Raw genomic sequence first — 16,298 nt, 5'->3', positions numbered from 1 at the left:
TAGTGTGACTGCCTCTACTTCTACACCCAACTCTGTGATTACTGAGCTTCCAAGATTAATTTTTTTTTGCAAAAACCTCTATCAAATTATGCTACCTAACCGAGTTGCTAATTTCGTGCGCGTTGATACCATGCTTACTTTTCAGGGTTTCTTACTTGGCTTCAGTGTTTTGACTTGCGCACTTCTCCGCAATGATTCTCTTGCCCTAGAAATTCCTTCACGTAGATTTGCAATACATCCAGAAATCCTCATCAATATGACTAAAATAAAAATAAAATGATACCCAACCAACATCTTTGCGCCAGGCGACATCAGTAAAAAAGGGTGCCTCGACTACTTAGCATGTCAGATGCGAAAAGAAAGCCTGCAAAAATCCTTTTCGTCAAGTCGAGAAAGAAAAGTGACTTCTTCACTTAGCGAAGGCATGAATAGGGTAACGTTTACACAAAAACACATGTGAATATGAGAGGCCAATAACAACATCATACCGTAGTTTGTATTGTAAAAGCAGCTTTTTTATTTTCTTTATAATATTTACACATAACTTAGGTGGGAGAAAGAGAAACTGCGGTTTTTTACAAAAGTTACACAGTATAAATTACGCTCAACAACATAGATACCTACATAGACATGGTCGTTTGCAAGGTAGAAACCACTTGCAGGGCAATGCCCTATAAGAACAGAAAAAGTTGTACACAGCACACACATACACGCACGCACATGAGGAACAATTCATCGCGGAGACTGTGACCACCACGCAACTACAGATATGTACACCGACTAGCACATTTCACGTGGTGGCAGTCTGCACTATACGAATCATTTCGTGGTTGCAGGAAAAATACGTATACGGCTCTAAAGCCCACACATCTCAACAAGCTTCTGGACACTGCTGCACAGCAGGCTGTTCCTAACAAGTTTCCACACTCACTTGTCAGCATAAAGGTTGTTGGGCCTTCATGTAATTGTCGACGGAGTGCCCGCGAGAACAATATTTTTTTATAAATATTACGGCTACTCACAAACCAAACATTCCTAGGACACTAGGGTTCTAAGAAATTGAATGAAACAAATTCATATCCGATTAACAACTGCCACAATCAATTGCGTGCTCTTGCCTATCATAGATGTATACGTTCGCTTTGAATAGTGCTTATCATGTTGAGAAAAGAACAAACCGAAAATCATGGACTAGGGACCCGATTGCAAAAATTGTTCATGCCTCTTAGACATAGTGACACAGTAGTCTATGATGGGCACAAAATAGCGACAGTACATGGTCATCGAATGCGTCAGCTTACATACATGTTACAAAGCAACTGCCTCAAAAAGGCTTATGAGAAATTGTGACTCACTACAAAAAGTAAGAACCACTGCTTGAAAACATCCATGTCTAATTGGTTCTTTCATTACTTTGTGCTTGCACCATAACCACATCGCTTAAGATTAAGAATTGCAGGCCTCCCCTCGTTTTTTTGTAGAAAAATTCAACTAAATAATTAATTTGATGTCCTAAGGTATTTAGGGGAGAGGTGTCCAAGAGGGCGTAATTTCAGGTGACGAGTGCAGAAAATATGCAACACCTTCAGTGCTATTAAAATTTGATAACGCGAAACTTCACTCATTAAATACAGCTCCAACTTCTGCCTGCGCTGTTGTAAGCTAACTGCAACAGCCCATATTGAGGAACCCTTAGTTTTTGACGATTTCCCACGTCTGAGCAAGTCCAAAAAGAGTAAAAGAATTACCCGCAGCAACGTGATGCCGGTTGTTTATCGCAAAATCCGTGTCATATTTTTGGTTCCGAAAGAAAGGAAAGCAAGAAAGCGAGTACCATCTTTATGTTTACATTACCTCCCACTCAAAACTTTGTACTGGCAAATAAGTAAGTTGCTAGACACCGCGTCATTTGCGCTTCGCGGCCCCTTAGTTACCATCCGTACAAACTTCATCTTTCAAAGGCGTTTTTGGTATAGAAAGCCAAATCAGGAAGAATAGCATTTATGCGTCGACCTTACTGTCAGAATAAATGAACTAGCGCATGAAGCAAAATAAAACAACGCGAAACTTGGGGGTCGCATAGAATGCAAAGAACAGTTCTTTGTATGAACACCCCTCCGATGGACTGGCTGAGATACAATGACCTCAAGGTGGGAAAGAAATACGGAAGAAGGGTCAAAAGACAAGCATAACCGAACCCCAAAGGATAGAAGCAGGCATGAGGGTCGGCTGCAAACGACACACCCGTACGATTAGCGCTCAAAACCCCCGGGGGCTCTTTTAGTCACTCGGCGGCTAGGGGCTCAGACAAATGAAATAGGGACTCCGGAGAGCGGAAACTAAATGAGCTCTGCTGTACTTGGAGTTGCGACACCCACTGATGAACGAATGCAGCCAAGAAGTATGGGCAAGAGCACCGAACAAATCCGACATATTTAAGAAACTAGCTGCTTTGAAAACGGCGGAGGGCATAGGAAAGCATGGTGTGGTGGTATGGCTGCTAACATGATCATATTTCACCGCTTTACAAAAGGTGCAACTTCCGAGAGGAACATACGCGTATCTCTAATGGTTCTGACACCCCGCAAGAACTGGTGGGCGCTTAATTTTTTCCTTTAAGTGTGAAATGCGATAGCGTTATCGTGCCCCTTTCACATCGCATTATCATTCGCTTGTCATTGTCACACAATCACATCGAATTGTCACACAATGACGCAATTTTGATGACACAACATTCTTTTTGTTTGCACGGCGACCGCAAGTGGCGATAACTTTCCGCTCCTGCTCACACGCCACCTCTTCTGGCAGTCCTTACGATCCCTACGGTTTGAGTGGGCGTCGCAAGGTGGCGCTATGGTATTTTTCGTTCACGTGTGTTTTCGCACACGTGGCGCCTGTATTACTGCAACAAGGGGTCCTAAACACTACGCGTTAAAGTTGCAAGTTTTGTTGTGGAGACAGCGTCCCGGGTGTCAAGGACTCAAAGAGAACAGCGTCCACTGTGAGAATCGGTGGCGGTATGAGTCATGGGAGCGCCTAACGACCTGCACGAGTTAGGGTGCCAGGGCTGCCAATTGCGCCTCCATACACGTCGATTGTAACGATGGCGATCGGGCTCTTCTGCGGTTTTTTACGACCAGCGCTTTCGCCGCCCGCAGCGCGTGGTGAGCTCCACTTTACGACTGCGCGTGAGCGGAGATGATGGGCGTCCTCTCCGCGTCAAAAGATGCGCTCGCGTTTGTTTGTGGCCTTCTCTTCCCCCTCATTCCACGGACAGAGAGGCTCGCTCAGTTCCCGCACGGGCTCGCTTTTTACGTGACGTATATGACGCCTGCTGGGAGTAACAGCATCCCAGTTGATGTCCTGGTGGAGCTTCGGTTGACCGTTAAAACGGAAGAATTCACGTATCTTGAATGTAAGAGGTTTGAATGTAAGAGGTTTCAGGCTTTCCTCAACGCGTCCTTAGATAATCACCCCCGTAATGGTGTGAAGCTTGTCCTACAAACAGTTTCGCTCCGGAAAGGGCCATAAAGTTTTACGGATGTCTCATGAATAGACCATAAAATGTTGCCTTCGTGAGACACCAGAGGCTTTTTAAGGATCGATTCTGAAGCGATAACCAGATAAACATATCTACTGACGCCTTCAAAGCAGCTACTGTTCTCATAACTCCGAAGCACCCTGTTTTTCCTCCATACCATGTGACTACAGAGATTGTGCATGAAAGGCCCACTGTTTGATTTGGCCTTGTTGGACAAATTTACTTTTACGTAATGCGGTAATAAAATTACTAATGTTTTCATGCGGAAAACAACCATTCTAACTTTGTGCGAGCACTTGAGCGACTGCAGAACATTAACGCATTATTGCACCGAGATGTTATTTGCTGGAACTGAGCAAACTGCTGGTTATTTGTGCCCAACACAAAAGGCAAAAATTGAATTCTACTGGGCACACATCATCTGTTAATATAGCTCTGTAAAGATTTTCCTAGAAAGATGATGTAGGAGCACTTATAGACGTGAAGCTTAATAATCATGTTTGTGAGGCAGGTAGGAATTCGAAATTCCAGATTGCCTCAGCATTCTTCTGCAGACCCAACAAATTGTAAGACATATATGAATTCCTATGATTAGCGTTGCACACTTGCAATTTCCAATTTCATTTTTGCCATGGCGCACGATACGTCTTGCACTAACCCTATCTTTATCTGAAAGATGTAAAGTGTGCAGCTTCCTTACTAACCTATCAAAACACTGTTTCCTATGGTAGGGCGAAGAATAATCCCGTGAAGATTGCTTGAGAACAGCTGGGAATTGTAAGCATTTCTTCGCCAATATCATCTATCGTCACGGATTCTAAAGTCTCACTGCTCTTTTGCTAGGAAGAAAACTCCATTAGAAAATATAGGCAGTAAACTTGTAACACGGAACGTTGCAGCTACCAGCATTCAATGTTGCCAATAATGCTTCCCGCGACGCGCTGCAAGCAAGCTAATTTTTTATGCATTATGATTTTGCAAGTAATGGTAACAGAGATTGTAGGTGCATTTAATGCTACAAATCAAATGAATTCTTCTTATTATTGTGTGAACTAACAATACCGTAGCACTGAATAAAATGTAGACTGAGCAAGCCTTCCAGACATTCTTTTGCGTAACCTGTCATCACATTTAAATGCTCCACAGACGTACCATTTTTTGGTTGTTTGTGGCAGGGCAACGAAAGAAAAGCCACATCTTTGAGATGGCTGTGGTTTGTTACTGAGGCACACTTTCTATTACCTCGGCGCGAGCATCCGCGAAATATTTTAGAGATTCTCGGCTGGAACACCCAGTGCAGTTCTGTGCATTTACGCAAAGTTTCCACTGCAGAATGAGTCCCCCAGTTATACGTAAGTTTCCATAGTTGCATAGTTTCCATTGTTGTACGCGCTTATGCATTACAAATTCGCGTGCTCAGTTCCGGTTACACGGAGCAAGCAAAACAGAGTGGCAGCGCTTTTTGTTGAAATAGACGAAAAATCCCAGCACTGATTTCGTGCGTTAAGAAGAGCACGTTGACAAACATGAGTTATGCTCGAAGTTCACCGATACCTACATGCAGCTCTTCATAACGCTTCAGAAACTAATGCTTGCCCAACGTTATTTTGTCACGTCTCCGCTTGTGACATTACAAAGAAAGCGTGTACTGAAAGAGAAAATGAAACAGGAAACTACTGCCACAAACTCTTGGGCAGTTGCTTTCGGATGCTGATTGGATTGGCTAAAGCGCGAAATACAACATGAAAGAGAATTGGGAATTTCTCAAACTAGAATTTAAATTTCAGTTAAATATTAAGCATGTATCTGCTCCGAATCGAATAACCGCATTAGCGGGATCGGCAACCTCTCGACGCAGACGCTCCAGATTGTTTTTTTGTTGTTTTTTTTTCAAGTAAAAGAGCCTCATTCGTCGAATCCTTTCAACATGCGTTTCAACATGGCCTGACAGTGCAGCCTATTCTCCACAACTAGCTAAAGTTCCTCGTCTTCCCGTGCAAGGGCCACGCAGTCCGAAAGCTAAGGTCGTTCACTATCGGAAGTGAAACGAGCGCAGCAGCGCCTAATAAAACGCCGATCGTGACGACACCGACCCTCAACGGTAGCCGGGAAGCACACACGCGAGCGAGAGCACGAGAACCGCTACACACGAGGAGGGTAGGGCAAACACTGGTAATTGATAACAAGACGCGGGTCACGACACCGCGCACGAGGTCTTCTCTTTTCGCCTGCGCCAGGGGTGACGGTCGTGAGCGGCCAGTTTGGCCGTTCGGCCAAAAGGGTGCCGCGAGTGAGCGCGCGCGCGCAGCGCGAGCGGGCAAGCGACCATCGTCTCAGGGGTGATCGCCATGAAGTTCTCATTAAAGGGACACTGAAGTGAATTTGTCAAGCTCCCATTTTTGCTTGCACTGCGTAGACTGGCTCAAATTAGCACACTTTTCATCGTTTATCCGGTTGACAAATCGGTAATTATTGTACAAAGCGCGAAAGAAGAAAAACTACCATGCGCGGTTTGCGGCGGCCGCACCAACTAAGGCTGTGACGTTGAGAGGAGGGGCGCCGTGATTGGACGATGCCCAAGGTTAGCAATCACACAAGTTTCGGTTTCGGTTTCGGTTCTGTAAAACATAACCAATGGCTTTGTTGGATGGGCATTCTCAATATCTCAGTAATCATCGTACCGCGCTTCTGCCATGTTGTCGGCTGTAAAATGCACAAGATAAGCCTCCCAGGACGGCTTGTAGTCGTAGCATTCACTAGCCGAGACCTACGCAGTGCATGAACGCCCTCCGCGTACCCGCAGACGCCCAAATGTCATGCGCTTTTCCCCCATATTTGGAGCTTGCCTCCCTCAAGCCTGTATCGTAAAAAGCGTGTTCGCACCAGGCCAAGGGTCTGTTCATTCTGGCCTGTGCCCACTGCCTGCAAGCAGTCGGTGCTTATGGCAACAGCACGCCAACGAGAACTCGCTAGCGCGCCAGTGCCAGCCTGCGCGCGTTTTGTGAACTAGTTCGTGTAGCCAGGAACGTTGCGGCCCCAAAAAAGGTGAACTCAATATAGAAAACATCGGCGGAAAACAAAAAAGTTAACTTACAAAAAAAAAAAAGCACGTACCCGCAGGGATTCGAACTCGTGACCCGCAAAACACTTGCGGTGGAATTCTAGCGCCTCAGACTGCTAGACCACGGAGCGGGACACGAATGCCTAGCTAATATAGGGTATATATTATACAACCAGTTTACACTTTTATTTAGTTTTGGTATTTCAAGCCGCTTAGGTGACTATTTGTTGTACTGCGATCGTGCAGTAAGCGTCGCCCGAGTTTCCACAGTAGCTCACGTCTAGCAATTGCATTTCGTAGACGGAAAAGCGTCCGCAGATGCGTAGTCGTGCTGCTGACCGCTGTGCTTGTTCGCCCAGCGCAAAAAAGTGCTTCCCGCGCCCTAGTTTTACGCTGTACGGTAAAAATATCAGTTGATTTTATTTGCTTAGTACCTATATTGACTTCGCTGACTCTTCTCCCGCCTTCAAGAGGCCTTATATTTTCCTACTGGCGTACCAGTCAGCGAAGCGTCGCATGTGCAGCGCTTGTGTGAAGCGACCTTGACTTGGATCTAGATACAGTGTACAAACAAACCAAGTAAAGAAAGGCACATTCTTCCATTCACAAACGTGTCCTGGCTTCGTTTCAACTAAGCGAACGAATTGCGACCAAGCAATTTTTTGTAACCTCCTTGATTGCGACGACCCGCCGGCGGCCGGCGGACGAAACGCTGGGCCGACAGACTCTGTCGGCCGGGGAGCCGTGCAGTAGCGCAGCCGTGGCGCAGCCAATTGCCAGCTCATCCCCTCCTGACGTCACACGAAAACGCCACAGAAAATGGGCGAGCGTAAAGAGAGGAGGACAGCGTTTTCGAATTAGTTTTTCTACTAAATAAAATCGCGTAAACGCGCCTAGAGTGGTCGAAACATGGCCTGGGGACTCCGGACTACAATTTGCGCTAGTAATCCCGCAATGTTTACATATCACTTCAGTGTCCCTTTAAGGGGCCGGCGAAGACCTCCTCCTCTCATCTCCACCTCCTCTTTAGACCACTTCCCGAGGAGGCCCGGCTCCCGCCGCCTCCTCTCGCAGCTACACGCAAACACGCTACCAGCGAAGAAGCGAGAGAAAAAAAGTACGAAGACTCGCGCAGGCGTGTGCACCGGTTCACGACTCTCGGCTATCTCCTCCGTTTTGGCTCGTTAGCTTGGTCCCTCCACCGGCGTGCCTGTGTGTTGCACTGTTGCGAAGTGCCTTCGGCAGCGGGCAGTTGTTGAGCCGGTGAAGCTTGCATCGCCTTCTAAGAAGCAGCGCACACCACCGCAGATCGTGTCGGAGGGTTTCGCCATTGCTCGTCACGAGTTGTTGGCGAGGGGTAACACGGTGTCGGGAGATACGCGCCGATTGAGCTATTGGCGATTGGGAGGAAGGGCAGTGGGACTTTTGTTCGGTGGTTCAAAGGGCCCGCTTTGAGGGGCGTGAATATCGTGTGCTTCGCTTCGCGGAGGTATCGAAAGAACGCCGCGCTGTGGTCGAGCCGTTCTCAATTAGACCACCTGGTTGCTGCGGGTACTCCATTCTCACTCCTCTTTCTTGCTCAGACTTTGGAAGAGAAAGTGCTATACAGATAAAAAAAAAACCTGCTGAATATTCTTCTGTCAAAAGGGCGACAACAGGAAAAGATAAGACGTTGATTTGGTGTCTTTTCTGGAGTATGATTTGGAAGCGGGTGACAAACGTAGCTTCAAGCGCTGTATGCTAGAGTTCTCGCAGACACAGAACTAAGTAATGAATGGTGAATTTCCTCGTCTTCGATACGATATGGTGTCCCGTAGGCGAGTCGGTTGCCGGCAGTTTTCTGCAAGGCTATGTGCTCCTCAGCAAACAACACTTACTTATTTTAGGTCAATTATAGATTTCAAGTTTTTGTCACAACTGTAAGGAACAAAAGGAGTTTACATTCGACGATATGGTTATGGTTGCAAGCACTCAGTGGACTTTGCGCAGTGATTTTATACCCAACCTGATCTGCTTAAAAGTGTTTATAGAGGGCGCAGTCACCGCTCTTCAAAAGCGACAAAAAAAGTTTGCATATCTTACTCTAAAAGTTGCTGGATGCCCGTTTCAAGATACGTTATTTCAAACACAGATCCGGTAACTGACTACCTGCTAGTGGCAGTAGGGTGTTCTTTATCTGGCAAGCAGTATATCCACTTCGTGAGCACATCATTACCAACTTTTCAAAAGTAATAAAACTTTCATTTGCGTTAGGCACGCTCTTTATCAATATGCGCTAACAACTGCTAAGATAGGCTAGGCACGCAACGAGAACTCTTAAGTAGTTCACTTTTGCAAACACGTAAAAACACTTTATAAATTACGTAGCCGATTGACACCTAGTACACACATTTCGCGGCAAAGTTTCACGCAGCTTCCTTGGAACACTTATAGTGTTCCAACGGTCTACAGTACGTATACAAACAAGTTTGGTTTACAGCTGCGGCCAACGTCAGCTTCAAGTGGGTACCCCAAAGGGCCCTCCTACTCGCAAGACAGAAAGAAAAAAAACCTCCGCGCTCCCCAGTAAAACAAAATGCATGCTGCATAACTTACACAACTACTGAGGAAGCCAGAACCCCTTGACTATCCGTGCGCTGTCCGGGCCGCGTCGCATCTTTGGAGACCGCTCGTACAACGCGACAGCCCCGCCTTCGGGGCCGATCGACACTCACTCGAGCCTTATCACAAGAGCAAACGTGTTTGGCGGCACCGAAGCACCCCGCCGAGTCCTCCAACAAGGTATCACTCTGTCCTGCGCGGTCAAAGAACGGGTAACGGCTTTCGCTATCGAAGAACGTGACCGTACTTATCCATGCACCTTCGGACCTGGGCGTTCACTTGGGCCAACCTCTTGTTGAGTATCTTGACGCTGCGCTCCGGAAGAAAGGGCAGGTAATTATCCATGCCGGGGTCACTGCTGTTGAACGCACTGTACAGTCTTCGACCCACGTCCCTGTCGCGCACCAGTCTGGCAACCGCGTCCGCTGTTCTCCTCCTGAAAACGCATAGAGAGTCCAGTAGGGACCGGTGGTACACCTCGTACTTGTCCAGAAGGCGGTAGCCGTGCACCAGTCCGGACTCGTTGTCGAGGAACACCAGCAGACCCGTCGTCTTCTGTCGGACCAGGTTGTGCGCAGGCGCGTTCATCATCTCAGGGTTCCACTGAAGATTGAACATGTTGTTCACGATGCGGTCCAAGTTCGCGGTGAGGTAGTCAAAGACGATCAGGTCCGACCACTGAACGAGGTCGCTAATCTCTTTCTGGGTTTTGTTCGCCACGTCCGGGGGATGCAGGCGCCTGCTCGTGGGAGACCTGAACTCCTCGGGAATGTACGTCGGCACGAGGTCGTCCACGAACTTGGTCAGAACCACGGGCCTGTCGGAACGCCACTGCGCGAGCTCGAGGCTGGACCGCACGGGGTCCCAGCTGCGTCCCGCAGCCCGGGTGAGTAGCGCTGGAGGAAGGTTCGGAATGCCCAACTCCCGGGACAAATAAAACGAGAACAGTTCGCCCTGTATTTGGTCGTTGTTCTGTCTGTAGCGGGCGCAGCTCAGCGTGCCGGAGTCGAACACGATGAGCCTGTTCTGCATGCGTCCGCATCCCTCGCGCACGGCTTGGATGGTTGATCTCCTGGCCGTGGCCCTCCAGCGAGACACGTCCTCTTCGCTGCCGAGAGAGCCTCCGGCGACCAGTCGCTCCGCGGGTCCCGCCCAGAAAATTCCTCGCACCACCGTGCCCTTCTCGGAGCGGCGGGCCAGCCGCGACAGGTCGGATGCGTTGAGCACATGGCCGCTCCCCGTCGGAGGGGGGCTCGAAGACGCATTGCCCGGCCGCCGCTCACGCTGCGCAGCTCCCCGGGCTAGCTCCCGCAAAGGGAGCAGCAGGCCGACGGTCATGCCGAGGCAGAAGGCGAGCCCCGCTGTGGCCAGCCAAGTCCTGCGCCAACGCATCGCTGCATCCATGGGCCGCCGCTCGAGTGCAAAGTGTCCACGTCCCTCAAAGCAAGGAAAGAAGCACTAATTGAGGGACTAATTGCCAGCACGGGTCCATTGCAGCGCGTCTCCGATGATCCCGTCTCAAAACCGGCGAAGGGGCATCCCAGAGTCGAACTCCGGCGCGGGTCCCTCAGCGAGTGCACTGCACCACGGACGAAGCACAAACTGCCGAAGGGGAGCCACAATGCCCGGAGGCCGGAAGAAGCACGTTGACGCCGCGGGCAGGTCGGCCGGACTGCGGCGCGTAGGCGGTCGGCACGTCGGTCCACCGCAGCCGGGATAACATGACTTCCAGGCTCCGAGTCACGGCACTGACTGACGGCCGGCCAAGGGCGTGGGGCTGCTTTATAGGAGGCGGGGGCTTGCGGTGGGGACTCACGCTGGCGCGACCTCCGGCGCGCGCCGCTGCGGCATCGGTACTGGCGGCGTTGGTAAAGCACGCGGCGCGCAGCGCTACGCTAGCCTGACGGCGCAGTGGGTCTACTCGCGGGCGCTGCACGGGCCGCTCTGGCGTCTCTCTCGCCGGCTGCAGCGGCCGCGCGGCGGCCGAGTGCCAGGCGGTGGGGAGAGGATACCCCGCTGCTGGAAGCGCCCCGGCCACCGGCAAGCCGGCTGCGCCCTTGCTCGGGGGGCGGCATGTCTCTCGAGTCTCCTCCCTTCGGGGGGAGTTGTATACGTCATTCAGCGAGGGGGGGATGCAGAAAGGAGGTTGAATCTCTCTACCGTGCGGTGCTTTATTATTGTTGGTGGGGGGTACTAACAGCGTTTACGGGGGAGAGGAGGATCGTAGAGGGTGTGCAAAGGAGGCGAGACGACGGCCGAAGCTGCTGGGATGGCTCGCAACGGATGCCATTCTGGGCGCGCATGCAGTGATGCTGCTGCTTTGGCTGATCCGCCTGTTTTGTTATTTTCCCGTCTCGCTGTCCCCTTGGATGGACGGCCGTGCGCGACTGCCTCCCTGCGCCTCGGTCATGCTGCGCGACGCGGGGAGCTGCTGCACCACGTGCAGTCACGCCCCGCAATACGCGCAGCGGGCCTGGATGCGGTCTCTTGTTGTCCTCCATCGCTCTTCTTTTTCGCCCAGCTCAGGAATGTACCGGAGCGTCCACCCCATTTGACACAAAAAGAAGCGGTTAAACGAGGGGCAAGAAGAATTAAACGCAAACCGCCGGCTTTTCTGCAACCACGTGCGCTGGGAAGCGGGTGAAAGAAGGGAACCGATATGAACATTCCTTTCCGCTGCGTTCAGCGACACCTCTCAGTCGAATGAACGGAGGAGGAGAGTTTGGATGTGTACGCGATGCAGGGGCAGCGGTTGGGGCAGACGGGTCGGGAACTGGGCCTTCGGGGAAAGGGTGGGAGGGGGGGAGCGGAAAAGGGTTCTCTACTGGAGAGAAAATGCGGCGACGGTCTCGCTTTGAGGAGTCGCGCAAGTGTTTACCGACGGTGCCGGCTGCGTGCGCCCTCTTCGCTTCGCCGCCCTTTGTGATACACCCGATGCGGTCGCGGATGGAAAAGCTGTCGGAGTCGCGGCGACCGTTTCGCAGTTTGTCTCTTCCCGCACCGCCCACCCACGCGAGCGGAGTTTAGCCGCTTCCGAGAAAGATTGTCCTCAGGGTGGGGGGCGTGCCACCCACTTTGATGAGTGGAGGCACCTGGAAAATTTCGTGTCGCTTCTGCCCCTTCTTCGTGACCCCCCGTGGACACCGCGTCCGGTCCTCTGTCTTGTTTGGACGGATGAGGTCGTTGTTGTGCCATGACTAGGTAGGCGCACCGCCGCCGGAGGACTTCATCCGTCCTGAATGACGCATAAGTCACCCCTTACATTGAGTGCGGCTTAAAACATCCATGAATCAGCCCTGCAAAAAAGTAGACCCAATTACAGTCGAATCTCGTTAATGCGGAAATTATCCACATCCGAAATGCATCTTATCATACAGAGCCCCTCGTTGCCCCTTTTATTTTTGTGTTCTCCGCCTTCACTTTTCTGCTCTCTTCGTCGTCACTTATCTCTCTATCCGACGATATGCGTATTAACGGAGAAAAGGATGCCGGCGGGTCCTAGAGGCAGAACCCGGAGACACATTACCATCTCCCCTACCATTCCCCTTCGCCCCTACCCACCATGTCTTTGCCACGCCGGCGAGTCCGTAGGCAGCGAGGAGTCACTAAGCCTCCACGAGGCACGGGCTTTATATACATATACAGACGTACCACGCAAGGGGCAGAAATTCGCGCTCCGCATCGAATTGGGACAATTTATTACCGTGCGCAAGGGCGACTCTTCGGGCTCCGTCGATACAGTTGCCGGAGACGAATGGCCGCACGCAACGCAAAGCCGTGCGACGAAACGCCATTTTGCGCCCAAGAATGCCGAGGTGATGCTCCTCATTGAAACGACCCTAAATGAGCTCGGCCGGATGCCGAGTTGGCTGCGCCCCCGGAGTTGGGAAGCGTTGTCGGACTGTAGGAGGCAATGGGCAGAGATAAAAGACACAAGAAAAGCCCGAGGGCACGCGCCAACGACACCGAGACGCAGAAGCTGCCGCAGTGTGACGTCATCAGAGATATTCGCAGTAATCCCGATTGTTTCCCGCTGGTACATAATACGATGCACTCGACCGCACGGATGAGGAGTAATGCAATCACTTTCACGAGGATTCCATGAAAGATAAAATGGACGGTCAGGCCTCGTTGTCGTAGTGGTGTGAGCTGTAGCCCAGAGCGGTTGAATCCACGACCAGAAAGAAGAATCTGGGCAAGATATAGTACAAGATGCAATCGTTACCGGGCGGCAGGGTTCCATATAGCTCTGCGGAGACAACGTTTTCCGTTTCCAGAATGTCTTGTATACCGGCGGCAATGGGTTTGTTTTCGCGGAAAAAAAGGGGGGAATTTCGCAAAACGCCATTGGAATTAATATCAGAGCGCCTTGGAAGCCGGCTCCGAGAGATATATTGGGCCACTTGTCAGCCTTTTCCTTGTCCTTCGCTCTTAGTGTTCTTTCTTTTAATATTCAACTAGTCCAAGAAGCGCTTCAACTCCAAGAAGCGCTAAAGTACAATCACCACTCACATAACAAACATGATAATAATCGCAATGGTTTGAAGATGTGCAGGCCTTTTGTGCTGTATACGTAGACATCTGAATGTGCCTAAACACCACTTGCGTGCTATATACCCTTGTTTACCGTGCTCTTCGTCAGCCTGTAAAACTATGCAAATCATGTTGAACGCTGAGAGAAAGTCGTATCTTTGCAAGTTATGCTTGCTAGGGTGGTCGAACAGGGTGATTCAACCAGACGGTTTCCTCGAGTCCAAAAAAAGGCCGTATACATGAACAAATCAGAATGATTGGTGGTTTTCATTCAGAGAATTCACGTACATGGCTAAACTAATATCTTAACTACCACAGTTCAAGGTTGTCATCCGCTCGAGAAGTGGATAACCGTATGAAAAAAAAATCGCGAGAATCTGCCCACGTTCTACGCAATTCGAAGTAACACGGTACAATCTCCGTACAATCTCCAGTACAATCTCCGGTACAAACCATTCAGGCCTGCGATAAATGATTAATCCAATGGAGTATCAGCTGCAAACACAAACACCGGACCCTTACTATAGCCAGATACACATGCTTGAAAACTGACCAAAACTTCCATCATTTCGCGGACATTAGAAAAAATTACTGTGGCTTAGGTCGGCTATGCCAGGATATACGCAGCGTGAGCTAAGGTTCAGCTGGTTATTCTTGGGTTTTCTGGTTGTCTAGGATTAGCTGATTATCATGCTTACTGCTGCTAAAACGATTTCCAATCCAATCCAGTTCAAATTCAATCCAGTCCAGTCCAGTCCAGTCCGGTCCGGTCCGGTCCAGTCCAGTCACTGCTCCTCGAGCATGCGGAGCACGACTCTCAGGAGCCACGAGAAACGGCTACCAAGTGGCTCCTGCGCAGCGTCAGACTTGGCTACTGCGCAACGGAGGCGCAGAGTTAGGCACGCGCCGGAGCCAGTGCGTCTGCCACGGCTATGACGTCACTCCTTTGGAATGCGCATACCGGCGAATGTGCAGACCCAATTCTCTACACACCCGCACTCTAATTGGATTGGACTTCAATCCAACACAATCCAATTTTATCTAATCCAATTCAATCCAAATCAAACCAAATCGAATCCAATTCGAGCAGATTCAATCCAAGCTAAGCAAATTCAATCCGATTGGATCCAAATAAATCCAATCCTCGCGCTTGCGCAGAACGGCCCTTCACGGCATACGCGAAACCACTCAACCTCGGCCAGTGTAGCTTACGCTACTAAAATGCTGAAACATCGAGCAGTCACTGGACACTAAATGGGTTATATGTGAAAGCGTGTCTCATCGTTACCAGCAGCCTAGCACAAGCCGCAGCCAATGTATCTCCGCTGTAGGATGAACCCCTTTCCTATTGGATTCCAACCGCTGCTGTCCTCCGCTGCTCGAGTCCAGTCTTGGCCCCAGATTTTCATCAGTTATCCCTTGTATCTTTAAAGGGACTCTGAAACAATGTCGATAAACGCTTTCACTCTTTCCTTCGCCTTTGGTAGCACTGCGAAAGCTCCAAATAGCGCCAGCCCGGAGCGACACTGCGTGATTTTCTCGTCGCAACAGATGCGTGCTCCATTTCTGCTTTACTTTAGTCGCATTTTTTTTTAAAGTGGCTATCGAATGAGTTTACTGCTGCAACTGAAAGAAAGCCGGCCAGTCACCGCTACACCGCTGTAATGACGTAATTCGAGTGCTCGAAGAACGCCAAGGCCAGTAAAAGGCAAAATTATTTTGAGCAAGTTTGTATCTTCTGGGCAAATAGCAGTAATTTCAGTACTCTATGGCCCCATATTCTAGATATTGAGTGTGTTTGTTCACTGCGTTCTGAAAGCTTTTGGGATAATGAAAAGGTCACAAAAAGTGTTGCATGGTCCCTTTAAACGCTTTTCCAGTCTTCTAGCTGATGCCTCTGCCCATCGCCCGCAACCGCGGTGTAGGCGCTCTACTTGCACTTATCCACACACCTGTTCTAACAAGCTGTCTGTTGGGATCGCGAAGAGAAGCCACGGGTGTCCTCGACTTATCTCTCTCTCTCTCTCTCTCTCTCTCTCTCTCTCTCTTCGCAGACGTTTCGAAAAACATGTGCACTAAACGCTGTTCATAGTGAAAGTATGGCCCCATCTATATACAAAACACGCGGACAAGCAAAATACACAATAAAAAACGTTTTTATGCCAACTTTATTTTACCCCACCTGTGACTGCGAGGCAGTTGATGAACAAGGTAGTGAAGCTGTGCTGATGAACATATACGTGTTGCAGTTTAGTAGTAGCTATAAACGCTCGAAAATTTTGTTTCTGCGTCAACATACTGCTTTCTTTTTGTTCACCAATGTAATTTTGCACTAATGGTTACAAATCCAGGGCTTTTAATTGGTAAGAAAAGGGAGCAACGTCAGTTTCTTCTGCAACGGCAACACGTTACTTTCAGTCGGAGATGACGTGGGCTGGCTACAAGTTCTTTTTATTTTAATGTAGAGACTAACGCGCACACTAAACTTTTTTACACCCTTTTTGTCCAAAAAGTGTGCAGCATCAGTGGAAAAAGGGTGTTGGGAGCACATTACACGCTTTT

At 49.7% G+C, this 16,298-nt stretch overlaps 1 protein-coding gene across 1 annotated transcript; it reads right to left on the bottom strand.

Moving 5' to 3' along the window:
- Nucleotides 1-511: 511 nt before the first annotated feature.
- On the bottom strand, nt 512-11,204 carry Fj (four-jointed box kinase). Its single transcript, XM_077673657.1, has one exon. The coding sequence runs from the start codon at nt 10,605-10,607 to the stop codon at nt 9,429-9,431; it is 1,179 nt and encodes a 392-aa protein (XP_077529783.1). The 5' UTR covers nt 10,608-11,204; the 3' UTR covers nt 512-9,428.
- Nucleotides 11,205-16,298: the final 5,094 nt, after the last annotated feature.

Source organism: Haemaphysalis longicornis, unplaced genomic scaffold (assembly GCF_048455015.1).
Source record: "Haemaphysalis longicornis isolate Haplotype H1 unplaced genomic scaffold, Haemaphysalis longicornis Haplotype H1 scaffold_6, whole genome shotgun sequence".
In the NCBI taxonomy this organism is placed as follows: domain Eukaryota; kingdom Metazoa; phylum Arthropoda; class Arachnida; order Ixodida; family Ixodidae; genus Haemaphysalis; species Haemaphysalis longicornis.
The sequence above is the reverse complement of the archived record's forward strand: the minus strand, read 5'-3'. Positions and strand labels throughout refer to the sequence as shown.

Bases quoted from the DNA above. Each gene is read 5' to 3' on its own strand.
- Fj (XM_077673657.1), bottom strand. From the start codon at position 10,607: ATGGATGCAGCGATGCGTTGGCGCAGGACTTGGCTGGCCACAGCGGGG.